At 38.8% G+C, this 23,473-nt stretch overlaps 3 protein-coding genes across 3 annotated transcripts in view; 1 reads left to right on the top strand and 2 right to left on the bottom strand.

The window, feature by feature from the left end:
* LOC311286380 (uncharacterized protein) overlaps positions 1-15,663 on the bottom strand; it is a 41,589-nt gene extending 25,926 nt beyond the window's left edge. Inside the window, exons 1-7 of the mRNA XM_084402582.1 lie at positions 15,494-15,663; positions 14,568-14,735; positions 14,042-14,429; positions 10,366-13,741; positions 8,987-9,570; positions 8,735-8,878; positions 2,839-2,921 (exon numbers count right to left, since the gene is read on the bottom strand). Coding sequence (XP_084258708.1) covers positions 12,723-13,741; positions 14,042-14,429; positions 14,568-14,735 — 1,575 coding nt within the window. The 5' untranslated portion in view covers positions 15,494-15,663 and the 3' untranslated portion in view covers positions 2,839-2,921; positions 8,735-8,878; positions 8,987-9,570; positions 10,366-12,722. The remainder of the gene's footprint in view (positions 1-2,838; positions 2,922-8,734; positions 8,879-8,986; positions 9,571-10,365; positions 13,742-14,041; positions 14,430-14,567; positions 14,736-15,493) is intronic.
* LOC311286376 (uncharacterized protein) overlaps positions 1-23,473 on the bottom strand; it is a 274,251-nt gene that overhangs the window by 45,918 nt on the left and 204,860 nt on the right. The gene's annotated exons all lie outside the window — the stretch shown is intronic.
* Positions 1,939-4,873, top strand: LOC311286406 (uncharacterized protein). The gene is made up of 2 exons (XM_084402619.1): positions 1,939-2,324; positions 3,459-4,873. Exons 1-2 carry the CDS (start codon positions 2,313-2,315, stop codon positions 4,482-4,484), a joined length of 1,038 nt encoding a protein of 345 aa, XP_084258745.1. The 5' UTR covers positions 1,939-2,312; the 3' UTR covers positions 4,485-4,873.

Below are 23,473 nucleotides of genomic sequence, written 5' to 3'. Positions count from 1 at the left end.
GTGGTAACCTAACAGTTACAGCTCCTGCACTGGGATTCAAGCAGCTGCAGCTTGTTTAAGTTAATGGCAAAAAAACATTTTAGAACAGCAGCAAAAATGTAAAAGTAGGCTATATAAACTTTAATATATCATTTTATTGAAATGGGTGCTTTGCTGTGCAAAGAGACATTTCGAAACATTTCACCCGCTGGCCGCTGGTACTTTCACTTTAGCCGCAGAGACCCTTTATGTCCTATAAATGTGTCGTATTGTTGATAATCCGCGCAGATTTCAGTTGACGATTTTGCTTAAAGTTATATTGAAAATAAATATTAAAAGCGCGATAAGTCGCGAAAGAGAACTGAATTCCACTGACAGGATGCTGTGTGCGCGCTCCGAGCGCAAGTGCGCAACATGGACAAGCATAGTAGCCTTCGTCTTCGGTTGCGCGCCTAAACGGCCAAATAAACACAGAAATATATCAAAATGCCAAGTCGAGTATTCCCGTAAACACAGTAGATGTAAGTACAGTGTGCATTCTCTCTCTCTCACACACACACACACAAAGAGGATTTATGCTCATCAGTTGGTAACTCAACCTCACAGTGAAAGACCTTGCACCCCCAATATCATTGTCCATCGCGATGTTTTACTGTAAACATCGTCAACTGCCAATTTAGGGGACATCGCCCAACTCTAGACGAGTGCGTATCCGAGGTGGGCGACGAGGAGGAAGAGGAGGAGGGCAAGAAAGAGGAAGAGGGCAAGAAAGAGGAAGAGGACGAGTGCATATCCGAGGTGGGCGACGAGGAGGAAGAGGAGGAGGGCAAGAAAGAGATAGAGGAGGAGGAAGAGGAGGAGGAGGGCAATAAAGAGTAAGAGGAGGAGGAGGAGGGCAAGAAAGAGGAAGAGGAGGAGGGCAATAAAGAGGAAGGAGGAGGAAGAGGGCGAGGGCAAGAAAGAGGAAGAGGAGGGCAATAAAGAGTAAGAGGAGGAGGAGGAAGAGGGCAAGAAAGAGGAAGAGGAGGAGGAGGGCAAGAAATAGGAAGAGGAGGAGGACAAGAAAGAGGAAGAGGAGGAGGGCAAGAAAGACGAGGAGGACAAGAAAGAGGAAGAGGAGGAGGACAAGAAAGAGGAAGAGGGGGAGGGCAAGAAAGAGGAAGAGGGGGAGGGCAAGAAAGAGGAAGAGGGGGAGGGCAAGAAAGAGGAAGAGGGGGAGGAGGGCAAGAAAGAGGAGGAGGGGGAGGAGGGCAAGAAAGAGGAGGAGGGCAAGAAAGAGGAAGAGGGGGAAGAGGACAAGAAAGAGGAAGAGGGGGAGGAGGGCAAGAAAGAGGAAGAGGGGGAGGAGGGCAAGAAAGAGGAAGAGGGGGAAGAGGACAAGAAAGAGGAAGAGGGGGAGGAGGGCAAGAAAGAGGAAGAGGGGGAGGAGGGCAAGAAAGAGGAAGAGGAGGAGGAAGAGGGCAAGAAAGAGGAGGAGGGACAATATTGCTTGTGATGTTGACGAAGTGCTCTGGCCTGACTCAGCCCAAAGACAAGAAGAAGCACTCTGATCACACGTTTACTCCTTTGATTTTTGTCCATTAGTATTGTATACTGTAGTACAGTGCAGTGTAGGCTGAATACTGTACAATGAACACATTGTATGGCCTGAACATTGTGAACAGCAACATTTGTTAACAGCACTGACTGCTCAATAGATTTTGACTGGTTGCAGGTTCATATCAACAAAGAACAAGAATTAGTGTGTGAGATGCAGGGTACAGTACTGTAAAATAGGGGTGCAAGGAGGAGGAAGAACAAAACAAAAAAATTGCAAAGAGCAAAGCAGAGTAGTCATTTCTGGTCAATTTTGAGATACTATGATAGAACATGTTTTCGTTCACTAAAAGACAATGACGGAAAAATATGAAATGGAACTATGTTTCGAAAACTGTGTTTTCTATTTTTTTTGTGTATTGTTTACTGACTGCTTGATAGTGTGTATAATTTTGATCACTTTGTTTATGATTTGAGAGTTTGATTTTGAACAGGTGAAACTGGAACAGATTCTCTTTGTTAGTACAAAATGTTGCATGCATTTTGTTTTTAGCTTGTTTTGTAATACAATTTGCTTTATTTACTCTTTCTTTTAATTTTTGTATATATTTGTTTTGAACTGAACGTTTCCTGTGTGATTACGTAAGATAAGTTAAGTTTCGTGTCTAAAGAAAAGCCCTCATGGGTGTGGAGGTCCTCAGAGGGAAAGCCTTTAAAAGCCAGCAGCGGATCTCTCAGTCGTCACAGGACAGAGCAGAACAACATCACACTTCTCTTGAAAACATAAACCTCACCAAATGGCAAACGCAGTAAGTAGGCAATTCTTTTCATTTGACATTAAACTCTTCAAAATGTGCTGAATGTATTGTATTGTTGTTAATGCACCCAGCTGTCATCATTTTACAGTATTGCAGCATTTTTATAATATATTTTATAATAAATTTCACATGTAAATTTAACTGCAGTTTTACAACAAAATAGTTTAAACTGCTGTAGGCACAGTTTGCAGATTGTTCAAACCTCATATTTATAATTCATTGTAACATTTCAGTTAGAACCAACAAACAAACAAACAAACAAACATGAACGGATGTAATCTTTGTAAATGATGAAATCAATGTGTTTACTGTATGACAGTGTCAAGCACCACACTTTATCACTCGATTAACCATAGCTGATATCACTGTCATTCCCATTAAATGTGCTTTACTTTGTGCCCCCTGTGTTACTGGTCAGTGTTTATTGTCCAGAGAGTATTTATAGTATCTGTGCACTGCAGAAGGAAACTTTCATTTCACTGTATATGGTTAGACTGAAACATACCTCAACTAAATGTACATTATCTTCCCAGGCAACGACAAGCAAAATAATCAGTCTGTAGAGGAGAATACATCGTGATGAACAATCTGAAATAGAGACATAAAAGGAGAACAAATTTACAATTATCTTTCAAAGAAAATACCAGATTATCCAACTCCTGTTGAATTTCACATCACAGAAGAGGCTCATGTCACTAACAAGACAAAACTGCCATCGATTATTAAGTCAGAAAAATATGGCTTTGTCATTTGACAGCATTTTACAACTAGATCAAATATTTTCAGTAGGATGAAACAATCTTGTTAATATTCTTAACTAGGGTTTAAACCTCATATCTATTTAGACAATTCACTACAACATTTCAGTTAAAACAAACAGAAAATGGAACAAAATGGATATAAACTTTGTAAATGATTAACCGGCATATCTTTACTGTAATGTGTAACAGTGCCAAGTTCCCTTTGCATGAATCTATTACTTATTGATGACTCTCACCATTATTGCTGCCACTATCACTTCATGTCTTTTGTGTTTGTGTCCCATTGTGTGTTTTTTGACCCTTTGCGTTGTATTTATGTTTACTGTACTATATAACACACTGTTAATTAACTTTATCTTCTCAGACAGATAACAGCTTCAAAGGAAGACGGAACAGGCGCAGAGCACGAGAGTTATATCTTGAGGGAGAGCATGACAACATACAAAATCTGAAAATGAGAGATGATATGATAAGAAAAGAACAACAAGTACAAACGTATCTCTCCAAAGATATCAGAGATTATCCAACTCCTGTTGAATTTCACATTACAGAACTGACCCATGTCACTAACAAAACTAGCCTTCAGGAGATCTGGGACTCAGAGGGATTCATGGGATTTGAACCAAATTTGCTGATGGTTCTTGATCAAGATTCACTTTCATGGTGGAGCCTGAAGATCAATGAAGCGGATATAAGAGCCGCTGAGGAGCGTTTCCTCGAGAGTTCATTCCCAGACAGAAGCAAAGAAGAAATAGCAGCTCAGCAACCGTTCCTGAGTAAATTCACCACGTCACCAGCATTCATAAATGAAATCTCACGCTACGGCAACTTCCGCTTCACGTTTCCTCTGACTGAACTGATGGTGGCCTACAAGAAGCAGATGTGTGAGGACGAAGAGCCGGTTCTCAGGGTATACGAGACCAAACTTTTCAAGCAGGAGATCGAGTATGTTGTTCTCGTTCACCGCCCTCAGTTTAATGAGAAGTTTAGTAAATATCCACTGCTTACATCCAGCACATTGGTGTCTTATGAGGGAAACCAGATCATCTGGAAAGCACAAGCCATTTGTAAAAATCACAGCTACCAACTGGAAATCCATGGAAAAACAGCAGTGACACAAAACATGTATCCATACCAGTTTTATGTGTGGGATCAGCTTAGCCTCGTCTTTCACATCAAAGAGGATGAGGTCCTTACCTTCCCTCAAAGAAAGCTTAAAGCAAGCCTCAGCTGTTGTGAAGCTGATAGAAATATAAACCTTTCCAATGGAGAAAACTGCTCTTCCATTAAAGAAGCTGAGAAATTCCTTGAAAGCTTGCAAGATGATGATGAAAAGAAAGATGAAAAAGAAGAAAATGCACTTGAGGAGGTGAAAATGGAAACGGACTAAGAATGTGAAATTTTTGTAAGAACTTTTGCAGTTCTGCGACTTCGTGGTTTTGCCCGTCCTTTCTGCTAATAGATTTTGGTGAGAAATTACAGTAAATAAAAGTTGGAGGTTGATTTTTTTAGTCTAATATTTATTACTTGTCATTGAAAGGCTATTATGGGATTTAAAAAAAAAACGAAAAAACTGAAATCATCATTATTTAACCTGTAATGCTCTCTATCATTCTTTCACAAGCCGCTCAGTGTTTGCGAGGCAAGACTATTGCAACTCCTTGTATATGTGTGTGTGTGTGTGTGTATATGTGTGTGTGTGTGTGTCTGCCAAACAACATTAAACTGGTTGCAATTAGTTCACAATAGCACCGCTCACACGTGGGATCATATTATATTAGCCGCTTTCCGACCAAGTAGTTACAGGAACTTAGTTCTAGGAACTGTCCACTTCTAAACAGTTCTAAGAACTATTCTCCCCCAAACTCGGTTTTGCTGTTTGCGTTCGCACTGGCCAAGTGGCCATAGGAACTGGTAGGAGGGGTAAGGGAGTGACGCAAGCACGGTGACTTTTATTTTGACGGCGCGACTCACCTTTATTTTGGCGGCGCTGAGAACGCCAGAGCAAACAATACTTGCATTCTCTGTGTTTATTAGTTAGCGATCTGTCTAACAGTACTGTTTAATATCTTATCAGATAGAACTGTTATAGAAAGTAGACCGTATATGAAAAAAGGTTATTAGCCTATGCCGTGTGGTTGACGTCCAGTGTTGCTAGCTGGGCAGATAAACATAATCATGTTTGGCTTGGTCCCCTCAAAGTTGCGTTGGATTTTCTCTTCAGCATAAAGGTTTAGAGACCCATCTATCACTGTTTTCCATGTTTGTATAGTTAGTTTATGGAGTAAATATATAGGCTATAATCTGTGTGTTTACATTCTAGCTGTTTTAAAAATGGCGGGTGCTGGTGTTCCGCGTGCGTTCGGTCAATCAGCGTACACTAACGTCACAGGTAGTTCCTATAGTGCTGGTTTAGACCCTACTCTGAAGTAGGACCCAAATTAGTTCCTACAAATGGAGTTCCTAGAACTAAAATCGTTCCTAGTTCCTGCGGTGCGAACACGCCGACATCCGGGTACTTTAGCCAATAGTTCTAGGAACTGTGAAAAGGTTCCTCCGGTCGGAAAGCGGCTATTATTCTGTCTTCTCTGAGCTCAGCTTTTGAGTCTGCAGTGTTGAGGCATTGGTTTTTGTTTGCTCTGGTGTGGTATTGCTATTTACCAGTCAGTATGAACAACCTGCTAAAAACAAGCTGTGGCTGAGATTAGTTTTTTCACTTGAGATCAATATGCCAAATAAATATACTTTTAAACTATTTCAGACACTGATCTGCACATTAACCCCCTGAGGTCGACGGTATCGCCGGTGATACCAGCTCGGTTTTTTTTTATCAGTGTAAAAAAAAACTCATAAATACTCTGTTGACTTTGATTTTCCATAGGAGTTTCATACATCAATCGATTCTGTTAAATGTGTATTATTTTTGTGTATACTCACAATAAAAACAAAGTGTTGTGCTTTTTGCCAAATAAAGAAAAATAAACACGAAGCGAGTTCTGCCTTCTCTCTGCCAGTGAAGTCCATTCTGAAACGCGCCGGAAATGAACAATAACTCAGCGAATACTAAGTCAAACAGGCATACAGACACACAGACATGAAGCTTGAATTCTCTTCTTTTAAATGAAGTAATTTATATAAAAAACAAATATTCTCATCTTGTGAAATCTGTATTAAAAGAGAGCGATTCCAGTCGAGCTCATTAGAGCTCATTCAAATGTAATGTGACCACGCCCCGGAGAGCGCGCGCTATTCAAACGCAAATGACTGAGGCAATCCACGCAAACCTGTGAACGCCCCCATATCAGCTCGAGAAAACACAAGTTTATTCAGATCATTACTTGTTTACACAGTCTCGCAGCGCTGTAAGGAATAATAATAATGGAAAATGTACCTCAGAAGTGCGGGTATATCGAGGAGCGAGCTGAGGAATACTGTAGTAAGTTTTTTTCCTTCTCACGTGAATCGGGTTTCTGTTTATGAATGAAGGGCAGATATGCACGCTGTTTACCACAGCTCGCAAAAAGACTAAATTTAAATCGCGTGTGTGAATGAATGATGATGTTTTAGCAAACTGTATTGCTATACTGAGATGAGTAAAAATCGACTGGAATATGTTGAAATAAAATGTAGGCTATTTCTATAAGCAACGTATTAAACTGCAAATTAACATTTATATGCCCTAATATTTCATAAAACAACGTTACAGTCAGGCGATATATGAAAGACAACATTTTGTTGACTAGATTTGAGTACAGTTTTTACTGTAGAATATACTGCCACATCAAATAAGCTTTTGTTAAGCAATTTCTATATATATAAAATACTATTTTTGTCAAAAATAAAGTCATCAACTAAGATGTTAGCTGTTCCAATGTTGGCTATAGTCAAACTAATGAATACATAGATAAAATGTAGCCTATAATCATTTTTTTTTTACAAAGAAAGAGTACACTTGAAATATTGTTGAAATTGTAATTGTTGTAATTGTAACCTTTTTAATAAAATAGCAAAACATATTTACAAGATAGATGTAGCCTAAGCAAAATCTTAAATGGTCAATATAAGTCTTCTTCTAAATATATCTTTTGTCCTTGCATTGTGGCTCAGTCAGTGTCACACCTGAATGAATGGCTCATTACGCATAATGGGTGGGACATTGTAATCTCAGGTGTAAACCACTCCTCGTTCACGCCCCCCTCGCATATTGGCTTTCCAAGCAAAACCTGTTTTACATCAATTTAAATCAATGTATTGTTTTATGTGAACGATAAAGCAAGACTATTTTCACATAATTTTGAAGCCAGAGCTCAAAGCGACAACATCCATTAGTCAAGTCTTATTGACACGTATTTATTATGAGTTTTGTGGTCTTATTTCAGCAACTTTCATTTTAAATTTTTTCAATAACCACGCATAAACATTATTCTCTTAAAAATTCAAAAATATACATGCATGGTGATCACATATTTTGGTAGCCCTGTTTGTGCTATATAGAGTGAATTTACACCTTTGCCATTAACATGTTTATAAATAACTGAAAAAAGCACTAATGTCAGAGCATGTCAGAACACCTCCAGGGCCCAGAAAACCGCTCAGACTCCAGAGGGTTAAAGAGAAGAAGCTACCACAAAACCTACCTGTCTTTCCACCCAGAAGATTAATTTCTTTGCGGTATACATCTTGATATTTTACATTTACATTTTGGGCCCTATTTTAACGATCTGAAACGCAAGTATCAAGCGCGAAACGCAAGTAAGTTTGTGGGCGGATCTCGAGCGCTGTTGCTGTTATACCGGCGGGATAAATGACTCCTGCACCCGACGCAAATCTAAAATGGTTTGGTCTGAAGTCGCTCCATTACTCATAGGTGTGGTTTGGGCGTAACGTGAAATAAACCAATTAGAGTTTCATCTCACATTCCCTTTAACCCTTTAATTGTCACCCCCCTTTTTTCGCATAGACAAAAAAATCACTATACAAACTTAAATGGTTGTAATTCAAGAATGCTTTGGAATATAGACGTATGGTTGGTCTTGTTTTAAAGAAGACATTTGACAGTGAAACAGAAAAAAAGTTATATAAGTTTGAGTTTATGAAAATGTAAAAATATAATTATTTATATTTTATATAAAATATATATATTACAAAATATATTTTACTCTAAAACTGCTAGAAAATTAAAGCCAAAAATTTAAACAAGTTGTGTTCCAAATTTTAGGTTGATATCTCAAAAAATGAGCTTTCAGTAAGATTTTATTTGGGCGCAGTACCACACTTTTTCACTAGATGGACAGCCAGCTTCCTTACTGACCATATAAGGGCGCCTCCATTTTCATACATGTTTTGAGTGATCTGAACCATGTTTTTCCATAATTTCATACAATTTATGAAGTATACATCCTATTTAGAAATAGTATGGGTGTTTTGGCAGTATTTGATTTGATTTCAACTTCTAATAAACATAAAAAGAGCACATATGTGCGTTATAGCTCGCTGCCGCATTACAAATCGAGAATCCATAATTGCAAGTTTAGTTCATGCCCATTGTTACTCATTCATTTTCTACCGGTTTAAAGTAACTCTATTTATGCCGACATCACAATTCACGCATGATATTGAAATGATCTGCACAGTAATTACCTTGATGGCAGATTCAGCACCCAGGCCGATGTCCACATTTTTAAGAGAGACCCAGTTCTTCTCCTCAGATACCTGGATTGTGATAATTTGCAGTGAGCTTAGGTCCTGTAAAAGTACCCTTTTAACAAATCGCCGCAGTAAAGCCTTAAAAGTACCAGAAAAACTGTTAGCAATCAAGCCACAACTGTCAACTGATACAGTTTAAAAACATTCAAATGAAGACAGTAACTCTACAGTAATTACATTTCTTACCATCAGGAGTACCATCTTAAGCCAAAAAGGGCAGCAAAGGCTCGTCGGTCTGATATTTGGTCAGGAAGGGGTTGAAGCTTCGTGCAACTGACAAGAAGAACTGGAGCTTTGGAATTATTAAATCATCATCCCGCGCAGCCAAAATGGTATCATATGACGCCGTGTTGGGGTTTGGCACCTTTTTCTTCTGAACTGCATCAACGTATGTTAAAAGCATGGGCCAAATGTCGACAGCTCTCTCAGCCACAGGGACATTTTCCACCCATCTGTGGCCACAGAAAGATCGGGGAAAGGTAGAAGATCCTGTGGTGGCGGTGTAATCTTCTCTACGGGCAGGAACATTGTGAAAGATGAAGTGCATAGCTCGCAACAGTTTGTCTACCTGCCATGTTGTGAATCCTGCCTTCATGGCATTGTGGAGGGTGTGCAAGCCACAGCTGCCAACACTGATGAGTTGTGCATCCCCATGAAGCTCTGAATGTTCGTTCTGAAGGAGCTTCAGCAGCTTGAAATTGACATTTGGGCCATCCATACTGACAGACAGCAGGTGTCTCAAGTTGAGTTGTGCAACACAAACCTATGAACTGACACAAAAAAAACTAAGTTTATTAAAAAAATAATAGAGTACCGAAGTGTGACGTTCCATTTCCATGACGGCAGTGTCACTGGATCTAAACAAACTTTCGAAGTGGCTTCATAGCATTGAATGTAGACATGTGGGATCATTTCTAGCTAATAAATTGTTTTAAATGTAGGCTATAGCCATTTAAACGTGTTTTACCTCCTAGGCAGCAACTTATCCACATAACACGGATTCCCTGGCAGGTGTAATAGAAAGAAACAAAATTCCAGTGAATATTTCACGTCTTATCAAAGACTGGTGGCTGTTAAAAGTGACGTTTTTGCCTCAAAAATAAAGCCAAGACACGTCCGTGAATTTAAGGATTTTAACCGCATGCTATGACGTTACATGCTGGTCTCTTTTACGGAGGAAGCCCATGCTAAAGCCACCGCTATGGTGAATACTATGATTAGATTGATTTGTTTAGATCCAGTGAAATTGCTGCCTTGACAACGCTACGTCATGGCTTCGGTACTCGGTTATTCATAAAATAGACAGTAGATAGACAGTAAATGCAGTTCCAGTAAGTATCTGTCAATAATTTTTTTCATTTGTAGTATTCATCTTTCAGAAATATACCAAATCCTTCATCTGAAAATCACACCCGACATACACGACACACGCAAAATAATAGACTACCATTGGGAAACTGTGTTCATGCTGAAGGCTAAAGTTTAGGCTAACTATGACATAAAAAAATGTTCAAGTGGGGATATAACGACAATAAGAAAGAACAAACAAGAAAATATCCACTTACTTTAATGCTTTTTGCAGCAAGTCTTCAGCCCTTGCATGTCCAAGGAATTGCGACCCAAAATATGAAGACGTCACGCAGTCATCTTTCCAGAACCGAATGTGAATATCCATTTGCTTCTTCTTCGCCGACTGGTTCAGAGACTCGTCAAGCATGAGAACATATGGCCCAGAATCATTGATGCTATTTATAAGAAGCTTCTTAAAATGCGGAGCAATGCCGAATCCAAGTATGTACGCCGTTTTATCCTTGCCACACGCAAAACTTTTGGCTATATCGGAGTCAGTGAACATGTTTTCGAACAATTCCCCAATGCCCTCATTCGAATTATATGAATGATGGTTGGCTGCGATGTTCAGGCACCAGAGAACCTCAGCCCTGAGGGCTGATGTTTGTGACGGTAAGGTCTGCTGCTGAGGTGGTGCGACGACAGCTGACCTTAAGTTGGCATGATTTGCCGCGAACTGTGAAGTGCTGTTAGCATCGCAAAACAACGAAATAGGGAGCTGCTCCCCCCTCACGCAAATCCGCTGCTGGTGAATGTTCGATCCACTGATAGCGGTAATGCCGTTCCAGGTAACATTTATAGTTTTTTTGCAGACAGTGCAAAATGCTTCCCGGTCATTCCCCATTCCCCGGTCAGTCTTTAAATGACGGGTCGTCAACCCAAGTTTGCGAAAACTTACATTTCCCCATTTCACACTAAGTTTGGAAGAAAACAGAAGCAAATGGCAAGTGGCTAGGGGTGTACATCGGACAGTTAATCACGATACGATACGATATCGATTCTCTTAGCCAGCGATACGATATTTTCCGATACTTCAAAAAATTCCACGATACGATACGATTCGATTCGATTCAGGGCTATATCGATCGATTAATCGATATTTAGATATTATGTTCACACAACTAGTTACATTTTTATTAACTCATAAATGCAACCAAAATATATAACATGAATGTTTAATTAAACTCTTTGAAAATTGCACACCAATTGGGACATTTATAACAGAAGTGGTCATTTGCAAGTACTCCGTTCTTGTTCATTTTCATAAATCATGTTTTTTATTATTATTGTGCATTCCAAGTAATATCAATCAAACTGCAGCTGGGTTGTTTTGATTAATAATAATAATAATAATAATTTAAAAAATACAGGTAAATTACAAAATTAAAGATAATTGCTAATGTTTTTTTTTTTTAGCAGAGCAGACACATTCACATTTAATCTTTCTGAGTCAAACAAAACCAAGTAATTGCTATGATAAATAATACAACACTCGGTTAATCTTCATAACGTTAATCTCCTCAGCTGACATAGACATAGACAAACTTTGTTGTTGTGATAACGTACACGCAATACAGAGAGCTTTTCCCTCACCACTAAACGAGCTGCTTTAGTAAGGGTCCGTGAAAATGTTTCATCTTTTATTTTCCTTTTACGCCCTGAAGAAGATATCACGAGTTCATTGAAATGATCCATCCTCGATCACTTTTAGTCAGCTTCGACAGTTTGACGAAACTCCTCTTAGCTAGCGCGTCTTTTCAAAATGACCTCACCTGAATACTGCGCGCTGAGTCGCTAAAACGGATTTATCGTGTTGTGTTCACCAACAAGGGTGCGACGACTGCTTGTCTGTTTCTGCTGTAAAACCTGAACTCGCGATGCCTTGACAGCGGACAATACCGGCTTTTGTGAAAAAAAACTTGTTTAGGGTTTAGTCAGTCTTGTCAGGCGTCTTTTTCAGATGAGGAGATTAACGTTACACACCGGCAGGCGGTTGGTGAGTAAACGAAAATGTGCGCTTTGGCGGAAGGATGTTACGTGAGAATGTGGAGAGTGTTAAAATAAAGGTGTATATCGATATTTTAAGTGTGGAATCGATGCATCGTATCGTTAGACGTTATATCGATGCATCGATCCATATCGATGTATCGTTACACCCCTACAAGTGGCTAATATCAACTGAGGTAAAAAGGCGGTAAATGTTAGGCTATCAACCACGGAACTCACACAGTTTACTTCTACGTCATTGCTATCAACTCCGACTCACTCAGGCCCTGTTAGCATCGTATATATTTTTAAACTATGCTAGATGAAGTTAAAACATGGAGACACAAATATTAAGCAAAAAAACGGAAACTCATATATTAAGGTGGTGATGAAAAATTTACTACCAAGTCTAATTGCGTTTGTTACCTTTTACTACCTTTCAAGGGCCTTAATTTTGGTAGATTCTTTTTACTGCCGCGCGGACACCCTGTGAAAGCACAATGTGACACTGCCTCCTACTGGCTGAATCTACAGTTTCAGGATGAGCTCAATGAGTCCGTTATCCAGATTTACTGATGAAAAGACACTATGATGATTCAGAAGCAGTTTGTTCTTTAGCATGTTTCTTCTGGTGGGTCTGAAAACTACCTAAATAAGCGAATCTCTCGTCGCAGATGGAGCAGCGGTAAGGCTTCTCTCCTGTATGAACTCGCTCATGAGTCTTCAGGACGTCCGATCGAGCAAACGTCTTGTCACACTGAGAACACTTGAACGGTCTTTCTCCTGTATGAATCCGCTGGTGATTTTTTAAGGTACCGTGTTTACTGAAACTCTTCCCACAAACGGCACAGTTATATGGTCTTTCTCCAGTGTGAACTCTCTGATGAAGTCCAAAATGAGCCTGGCTAAAGAAGCTCTTCCCGCAGTAGGAGCACAGGTACGGTTTCTCTCCGGTGTGAGTCCTCTCATGGCAAATCAAATAAAATTTGGTACTGAATCTACTATCGCAGTGTGAACACTGATATGGTTTCTCCTGAGAAGAGTGTATTTTCTGGTGTGACTTTAGATAACTTGAGTTTGTGAAGGTTTTCCCACATTCGCTGCACTGGTACGGCCTCTCGTTGGTGTGAACGCGCACATGCTTCTTCAAATGGGATCCATACATGAATCTTCTATCGCAGTGAGGACACTTGTACGGCCTTTCGCCCGTGTGGATTCGCTTATGAGCATCAAGATTCCCTTTGGTGCTGAAATACTTGTCGCACTCGCTGCAGTGGAAAGTCTTTTCGCCAGTGTGTGTCTTCATATGAACTGTCATATTAGATGGAAGGGTGAAAAAATCCTTCCCGCACTGTTCGCAGTGAAACTCCTTCTTCCCGCTGTGCTCTTTTGAATGACGTCTCTTCTCTTCTAAGGTAGGAAAGCTGATGTTGCATCTCTTGCATGTCCAGTCTTTCTCTTCTGTGTGTGTTCTCTCATGTCTCACTAAATTTCTCTGTGAGCTCAATGTTTTCCCACAGGTGACGCAGGAGAAACTCTTGACCTTCAGCTGCTCTTTTGATGTCGAGGTCGTTTCTTCATCAGTAGATGAACCGCCATTCACATCTGAAAAGAAAAAAAGGTATTAAAATGTCTAACTTTAAATGAACACAAATAGATTTAATGAATCATGCACTTACCATCATGAAATTCTATAAAATATGTCTATATTTTTCTATAACTTCGAGAGCTTAAAGTTTAAAGATAAATGTGAAATTGTGATGCAGCTCAAGATACAGTGTTTTCAACACATCGGTTCACAGTAACTAATGTCTGCACCTGCTGATTTAGGAGCACAACTACATGTTTACACACATTCTGACTATGATTTACTATAACATAAGATCATAAATGGAAGATACTTACCTGAAGGAATAAAATCATCAATGTCATCATTTCGATTATTGTCATCCTCATTTTCTTCATCCTCAACATCATTCCCTTCAACATCCTCATTCTGATCATCATCTTCATCCTCCTCCTCCTCATGGCTCTGTTGTTGTTCCTCTGCTGTGGTTTCTTCTCCTCGTCTCTCTATCAGGTTCCTGCAGTCCTCCAGTCTGACGGAGCACATCTTCATCTGCTGTTCTCCAGCGTTACAGTCAGAGGTTTGATCAGCGGATCCATGATCCTGAGCGTCAGTATAACACAGTAAAGTGAGGCTGAGCTCTGAGTCCTGTGTGTCTCTGGATCTCCAGACTGAATCCTGAGCTTCTGTCCCATCAGTCACACACACTGAAACCTTCTCCAGATCCTGACAAACACATCATAGATCAACAGAAATAAAGAACAACCAGATGATATTAGCCTCATTACTAAGGCATAAGAAGTGAGAAGCTAACAAAACTTTGGTTTGATTGAGCTGAAGGATGAAATGATGAGCTGCTCAAACCTCTCTGTTGGGTTTGTCTCCTCTTTCTCTCAGCTTTGCCTCCAGTGACGCCACCTCTTTCTTCAGCTGACAGATTTCAGTGATGAAATCCTCAATATCCAGCATGGACAGATCAGTTCCTACTGATTTACAGCAGATCACATCCATCTGCTCTCTCATGGTCAACATCTGAAGACAAACACATCATTACTACAAGATGCATTTATCCACATTTATATCAATCTAAGTTGTAATGTGGACTCAAGCATTTTCTGTAAAGCTGCTTTGAAACGATGTGTATTGTGATTGTGAAAAGCGCTATACAAGTAAATGTGAATTGAATTATAATGAACTTACACTGATTTAAACTCAAAATGACTAATGATAATGAAGGAGAACAGAAATACACAGCATAAGAACATGATTGCAATTTCTGAGAATATTAATACACAGGTAGATATTAATTACAGATATAAAATACACATATGTTTAGGCATGTTTATGATTAAATTAACTATTGTAAATATATCATTACAACACATTACCAATATCTAAAACTTAAATTTAGCTGCTGGATTTAAACACAGATTTCAGAAATTTAACATGATAATGTGATACTTGTACTCGTTTCAAAGCATCATTTAAGTGTCCAGCATTGAAAATTGATTGAAAATCAAAATTAGAAAATTAAACAACGTGTTGGCTTTTCTTTTATTACAAATATCACAGTTAAAACACAGCTTCTGTAGTAAGAAATGGTAAATGTAGGCTACAATTATAGGCTACTATTACAAATACCCAGGCTAAACTATGGTTACTGTGGTAAAATCAGGGCTAATTCGGCTTTTTTTTTAATGATAAATGCGAATAAGTAGTTAATTTAAAGCTCATTAAAACACTACAGACAGAAAATCAACAATCACACACACAGTTTAAAAACAACACACCTCAGTGTGAGCGCGCCAGGCTTCCTCTTCTTCAGTGGTTTTACCGGCGGACTGAAGAGCGTCACAGCGACTCCTACAGGTTTCAGGAAGAAACGCTAGTCAGTAGATATCGTGTCTACAGCAAACTTTCTCCGTCTTTTTCTATATCAAAAACAAGCTTGAATTCATGTGGTGCAGCTACGAACGTGAATCATGTTTATGTTTTCTCTATGGTTAAAGTTAAATTGTTCAATTGATGACATCGTTGTAAGTAGCCTAATTTATTTTTGTAGTTGATGTGTCATGTTCACGCATAGACAGTATATAAACGTGTTCACGGCACTACTTGATTTCCTAACGTTTCCGTATCGTGTATTATTGCATTTCTGTGTCAGAATCAGAATCAGTTCAGCTCTCCAAACATGAACTGTGGTAAATACGGTCCTTTCTTGCCCAGATGTGGTACTGCCATGTTTCTAGTATTACTGCTAAAAGAAGCTGTGGCTGAGATTTGTGTTTACATGAGAATAATATGCCAAATAAATAAAACTAGGCTATATCAGACACTGTCCAGCACATTAAGCTGTAAAAAAAAAAAACATCCAGAGGATTAATTTCTTTGCAGTAAATATCTTACCTGACATGGTGGCACAAACGCTCTGGGAAAGCACATGAAATTGAAAATTAATAACATTGTGAGAAACGAAACCATGTCTTTTTCTTGATTAAATAATGTTTAAAATCACAATGAAAACCATCAACAATGGGAAAAAAATTGTGCAATTGCCTTACAATCATCCTTGAGCCACTTTCAACACTTATTGTTTATCAGCGTTATGAAATCCAGGAACTCATAGATACTATTTTGAGGCTTTTTAATAGGTCTAGTTCAATCAATCTCTCAAGTTTAAGATACAATCATTGTTCTATTCTGTCCAACACAACTTCATTTACAGAGTTTGGTTCAATCCATCTCTACTCTCTCAATCCACAAGCTCAATGTGACACTGCCTCCTACTGGCAGAAAGAGCTCAATGTACAGTTTCAGGATGAGCTCAATGAGTCTTATATCCAGATTTACTGATGAAAAGACATTATGAGGCGGTTTCCTGGAGAGAGATAAAGCCTTGTCTTCAGATTAACAGAAATCTGATTTATCTGTCATGGTTTTAAATAGTCCTAGACTTAGTCTAAACCAGAGTTTAAGATCCTAAGCAATACCCAGTGTTGGGGAGTAGTTAACTACAAGTAGCGAAGCTACTAACTTAACTACATTTTTCAGTAGCTTTGCAGTAGCTCAGTTGCTTTTTAAACAGTGTAGCTTTTCCAGTAGCTAACTACTTTTTGCAGCAAGTAGCGGTGTAGCGCGAGCAAAAGCTACATTGCGTTTTGTCGAGCCTGCGCGAATCAGCGCGATGCAAGGATATTCTTCTTGTTAGATTACAAACTAATTATTTGCCATTACCGCCACCATGCGTGTTTAATCACGCATCTTGCGGCTAACGGTTCACTTACGTACAGAAGTGGGTTGACACACCCATTTTATCCATAAAGGAGCAAGACGGCAGATTTGGAGGATGGAGAAACAACTAACGTTAATTACCCATGGCCTTATTTGTCCAAGTTCATGTCTCTCAAAGAAACGACAAGTAAAGGTTACACTTTTGTATGCAATCGTTTTAAGAAAATGTTCTACATGCAATTTACGTTGGATGTATATTTTGTTCTTGCAATGTTGTATTTGTTGCAATTTTGCACTTTTGACAAACAGTCTGAGATATTTGAGTGTTGTGTGTAATAAAACAATACTCTTTGAAATCATAATCGTATTGCATTGTTTTAAACACTAAATATTTTACTTAAAACATTCCTCAGACACTTATTCAGTTATTTATAATATACGTTGTTCAAAAAAATCAAAAGTAGTTTCAATGTAGCTAGCTACTTTTTGATAGTAACTTGTAGTGTAGCTAACTACTTTTCCAAAAGGGTAGCTTGACTGTAGTTTAACTACTTTAACTTACGAGTAGCTTGTAGCTTGTCAAACTACAGTTTCAGAGTAGCTTCCCCAACACTGGCAATACCATTGTTGAGATTCATACGCTGATTGTTGATAACTGTGTGTCACTGTAGGTACAATTCTTGTGCTCATGTTTGTTAAAATATTTTAACTGGCTGTTATAATATTGCTGGATCTCATACGGCAGAAACACAGGGTTTGTGATGTGAAAATATTAATGTGAAAATATTAATGGATCAACACAATTGTTAGATTCAAAAGACATCAGTGAATCAGTCTATTTCATGATGATTATAAAACCATCAACAGGTAACCATCATCACCTGATCTCATTTCACTTTAGCTTTCTTTGCTGCTGCAAATGTGTTTGACAAACACACTGTCACAGCGTCCAAAAAGACAAAATATATAAGAGTTAAGAGCCCAACTAATGGAAACACTAATCACTGTTATGAAAAATAGGTCTAATAGGTTAGACAAACTTAGTCCCGGTCACGCTGGAAGTTACAGAGCTGGGGACTATTTTCAGGCGCTGCGTCATATCATTACGCCTGCTGGACTCATGGTACGGCAGCAAATTATTACGCAGAAATGAGAGTACAGTTCCTAGCCATATCCGCCTAGAAAATCGCAACTTTTCATTTTCCGTCAGTCTTAGTACACGATGTAACTACAGAAGAGTCAAGTTTTAATAGGAAAAATATCGAAACTCTTTGGTCCTTTTTTTGAGAGAGATGCTAACGGTCCTGTCCGATTCAATGATCTATGCTAAGCTATGCTAAAAGTGGTACCGCCAGACCCGGAGATCGGCTGAATGGATTCGAAAACGGTAAAACTCAACTGTTTAAAAGCAAAAAATATTTATTCAACCCCATTTAAAAACTGTGAGTCTGTGGGTGCCACTATTTTGGACATTGATCATATTCCGTTGGTTTTCATTTCTTGTCCTCAAACAGAGCACTAATCTGTTTATTTTTAAGTTACACATTCTACATTGACTAAAAAAGATGGTCTTTTAATGGTAGTATTATTTTATACAGAAATCAATAATTTATAATTCAGATGAGAATAAAGTTAGTGTTAATTAAAATTTTAAGGAAAACAAATATATTGATCTGAAATATAGCAAATTAATTTTAAATTCATTCAGGTACAATTACCACACAAATCTCAAGGTCTTTGTCTTTTTATTAATTTAATTAATAAACTAATTATATAAAACTATTGTCACTGCACTACAAATAAACTGGTTCTATGCCTTTACTTTATTCATAAAACTTATTTTAAAAATACAAGGCTTAAGACATTTATTTTCTTGTGGTGGTCCAGCCTGAGACATGCACAATAAAAAAAAATGCCTTCTACATTTTTGTTTTGCTTTTCCCTCCATTGTACTGAACTCGTACCGAACCGTGATGTCTGAACCGAGGTATGAACCGAACCGAGACTTCTGTGTACCGTTCCACCCCAGTACACACAAAAACATACATTCACCCACATAAAAAGTAAATCCCTCACAGATAACCATGTGTATAAAACCATGAGAAGGGCACACTTACAGTTGGTCTGGTGACCGGGCTTTCAGTGACTGTGCTGGTGGAAGATGCTCTCTTGGCTCTGCTGGTCACCCTGATGATCATTTTGGATGTTGCACTCTCTATCAGGCTCCAAAACGCCATCAGGTGCTTGTAAGATGGGAATCTAAAATATAGTATCCTCATCAGAAAGGGAAAACGGAGAAAATTGTAGTAACACATAGAAACGGACAATGGCAGACAAAGTACACAAATACTGTACATCAGTGAAAGTAAAACACTTAATATTCACTGCTGATGAAATTACACAGCCTAGCCTCTCATTCTGTTCAATGTTTTTTTTTTAAATATTGCTTCATTGTTTTCTATTTTTCAAGGTAAATGCAAAATGTTTCGACTGATGCTGTGTTGAGTTAGGTTATGATAACATTAATATTGCGCACGGAGGGGTCAATAGCCCAAGAATAATAGTGGCCATTGCAATGACAGACTAGGATCCACTACCGATAGGCCAGAGCAAACAATAACAATTACGTAGTAATTCACATAATTAGCCTCCCCAAGAAAAGTAGGTACTGGATTACATTTACTTAGTTACTGTCCAAGACTGAAAACAGAAAGTGGGATTGTACATCTTACCTGGTGTAAAATCTAATGTCCTCAGGTGACGAGGCAAATCGCTGAAGTCCAAAAGAACTGTTTAGATGGAGAGTTTGGACTTGTTCTCTCAAGGCCTCAATTTCTGCCTTCATCCTCTCGTACTCTTCCCTGTCAGCACAAACGGTGGGTCGGGCTTCGTGCTCCATCGGGACGGCTTCCTCATCTGGGATGGCCTCATCCTCGATGTCCTCCAGCTCAGGCTCTGGACTCGAGGGTTTAGTACGCCGTTCCCAAACCCCGGCACGTCTCTTCACAGAGTAGTCGTTCCAGTGGAACAACGATGGCACTGCATTAAGTGATAAAACCCGTCTACCCTTAGCAGTCGTCCGGATTAAATGTTCTTCAAAGTGACGACTGCATACCTTCGTGTTTTGAGTGACTATAAATTCCACCCTCCGTATTCTGTGCAGCCACTTAGCACATAGGATAGCCTCCTGAGGAAACCGATGAAAATGAATACACTGTTGTGTCGACTTGAAGCCGAGCAACTTGGCACACAGCAGTGATCCTTTGAGCCGGCCACAGTTTTCATCAGTTTAAATGTACCACGTACATTGTACTTCTTTCGTACACCAGCACCACTCATTTTGCGAACAACGGCGACGGCTCCGCTTTGGTTGCTGGGATGTAAATAGAACGACCGGAAATGAATACGCCAACTTCTAGACAAACCGGAAGGTTGTTCCTTCGCCTGTGCACGTAGCCCATATAGATCAGTGGTCTCGCTGCATCCTGCGGTGGACATCCAACCCAGTGTGACGTACATCCAAGTGTGACGTCAGAAGCCACGCCTATGCCCAAATTCGGCACATTCTTCTCATTAACATTGAAACAGGAAGAAACATCGAAAAGACTAGAAGACGAAGGTAACTACGAAAACAAAATGCACAAAACACACTTGCATGAGCACTTGCATGAGCTAGGGGTGGAACGGTACATGTATTCGTAATGAACCGAAACGGTACGGGCGTCACGGTTCGGTGCATGAATATACACGGAGAATATACGGTATAAAAATAAATAAAACTGGCGTGCAATTTAATTAATGTAATGCGGAACTACTGTTAGATATGCGGGTTCTTTACGGGACACCTAATCTGAAGCTCCGTGGCATGAACAGGCTGCGATGTTAAGATTGTAATGCTGGAATATGTTGTGTGTGTGTGTGTGTGTGTGTGTGTGTGCGTGCGTGTGTGCGTGCGTGTGTGTGAGAGAGAGGCGCAGGCGTGATCGAACAGTTGAAACATAAAAACATACTCCGTCTATAATATAACACAACATTGTGCTTTTGTCAAACTGTAAACTCTTGTCAAACTGTAACCCAACCAAAATCTCTCTCTCTCTCTCTCTCACACACACACACACACTGTTTAAAAGCAAAAAATATTTATCCAACCCCATTTAAAAACAGTCTGTCGATGCCGTCTTTTGGACATTCATCATATTGCATTGGTTTTCATTTCTTGTCCTCAAACAGAGCACTAATCTGTATTTTTAAGTTACACATTCTACATTGATTATATAGAACATCAAATGTGTTTTTAATGGTATATTATTTGATACTAGCCTGTGAAAACCCAGACAAACTTCCAGCAAATTTAGATTTGTAGTAGTCTGGCAAAGAGCCCATTCAAGCCCATTTCTAATCCGTCCAACTCGAGGCACCAATCAGAAACGTCGAGGCGGGCTTTACACAATGACGATCGCTCTGATTGGTTTTAGGTCTATTCAATTGCGCCCAGAGGCATTTGAGCAATGTCCGTTGTTGACGAGTTATTAATGAAGCTATTATTAATGAAGTTACTACTGAGAATGGTCTGGTTTTAACCAGGCTAATTTTATACATAAATTATTTATAATTAACATGAGAATAAAGTTAGTGTTTGTTAAAATTAAGGAAAACAAATATATTGATCTGAAATATAGCAAATTAATTGTAAATTCATTCAGGTATACAATTACCAAACATATCTCAAGGTCTTTTTTGTCTTTTTATTAATTTAAATAAACGAATTATATAAAACTATTGTCAGTGCACTACAAATAAACTGGTTCTATGCCTTTACTTTATTACTAAAACTTATTTAATAAAATACAAGGCTTAAGACATTTACTTTTCCTTTGGTGGTCCAGCCTGAGACATGCACAATAAAAAAAATTGCCTTCTGCATTTTTGCTTTGCTTTTCCCTCCATTGTACCGAACTCGTACCGAACCGTGATGTCCGAACCGAACCGTGACTTCTGTGTACCGTTCCACCCCTAGTATGAGCAGTAGATTTGTATGAGCAGAGAATGTGGTTTGTATACTTTTACTAACTGCATTATTACATCATCAATTTCATGTTGTATTTGGATTACAAGGATAAAGGACATTTTGGACATTTTTTTTTCAGTGCTTATTTGTACATCTTCTAAATCTTATTCTGCTCGTAAAGAATATGAGATTTGAGTGTCACTCTGTCACTTGTAAATACTGCATACTGAAAAAGTTTGAAGTTGTTCAGTAATTGCTATGCAAAGAAGTTATGCATGTTTTGATAATGTAATGTGATAAACTGTTTTATCGATTCGTAGTAAATACAGTGGACGGGAAGCCATCACATCAGCAGTCTTTCCTAACTTCTTTTCAGGAGTACTACAATTTTGGAAGCAAGTGTTTTTTTGCCATGTCGGTAAGTAAAAATAAATTTTGGTTTGTATCCTAATCAAGTTAGCGTACTGTTAACCGTCGAACCAAAGGTTTGTCTGAAATGCAATTAACAATTTAACGATAGCTAGGTTAAAACGTTTGGTTTGATCACTTATCATTTACAACCCTTGCACAGTAACTTGGTTGAGCAACCGAATCATTTCACTACATCTTTCTTGATAACTCTGTGTATGTGGCAAATTATCTTTGTATCCTTCTATCTAGATTCTGGATTAATGGAAAGATCACATAATGATTGTCATTGTTTGTCATGTTTTACAGCATCCTACGTACGCATTTTCGGTACAAGCCTGATGCGGATCAGTTCTGCCTGGATGGGGGGGTTCGAATGTCCCATTTTTTGGAAAGCAGCACACTTTGCCTGTCTAGACAGTAAGATTTTTTTTTTCCCTGTTCAATTCAGATTTCTTGGATTGAAATTTGTGGTATGAGACATTTAAACTTGAATCTCAACACTTATCTTTTCTGTGTTTTGATCTTTACATTTGAAGGTGTTGTCAACTGGCAGATTTTCTCTCAGGAGTACTGTGAAGAGTTCAGACAGATGTACAGCATCAGGGAGTGCTTGGAGCTTATTAAGTCCTATCCACCAGGGTATTCACCTTATTCCGGAAGTAGCACTGGGTGGCGCCATCTGCGTAATCTCACTTCCTGGTTTAGCTACTTAGCGCTTTGTTTGCCCTGGTCCAATCTGTTATCTGTCTTGATATAAGTAGATAGACTATAATATTATAGCCAAATGCGTTGGCCTATGGTTATTAACAACTGCTGCAACGTACTAAAGTACATTTCACTTGAAGCTTTTGAAACAATGCCACAATCAAATTATTTAAACCAGCTATATATGCAGCCTTTTTGAAATATGCAGTTTAAATTCAAAATTCATCATGTAATTAGGCCTATTCATTGTGGACGTTGCGTATTTAATAAAAGTGAGAAAAGCGTTTTGTATGCTGTTGTAAGCTGTGTCTTTCTAATAGCTATTACTTAGTTATGAAGATGTGCACAAACACTACTACATGTAAAGTTTGAAACATTATTACACCACAGTTTGTTTGCTTAATCACCAGATACA

This window comes from Rutilus rutilus, assembly GCF_951802725.1.
Source record: "Rutilus rutilus genome assembly, chromosome: 2".
In the NCBI taxonomy this organism is placed as follows: Eukaryota; Metazoa; Chordata; class Actinopteri; order Cypriniformes; family Leuciscidae; genus Rutilus; species Rutilus rutilus.
Note: the sequence above shows the minus strand (reverse complement) of the source record. Positions and strands in the feature narration are given on the sequence as shown.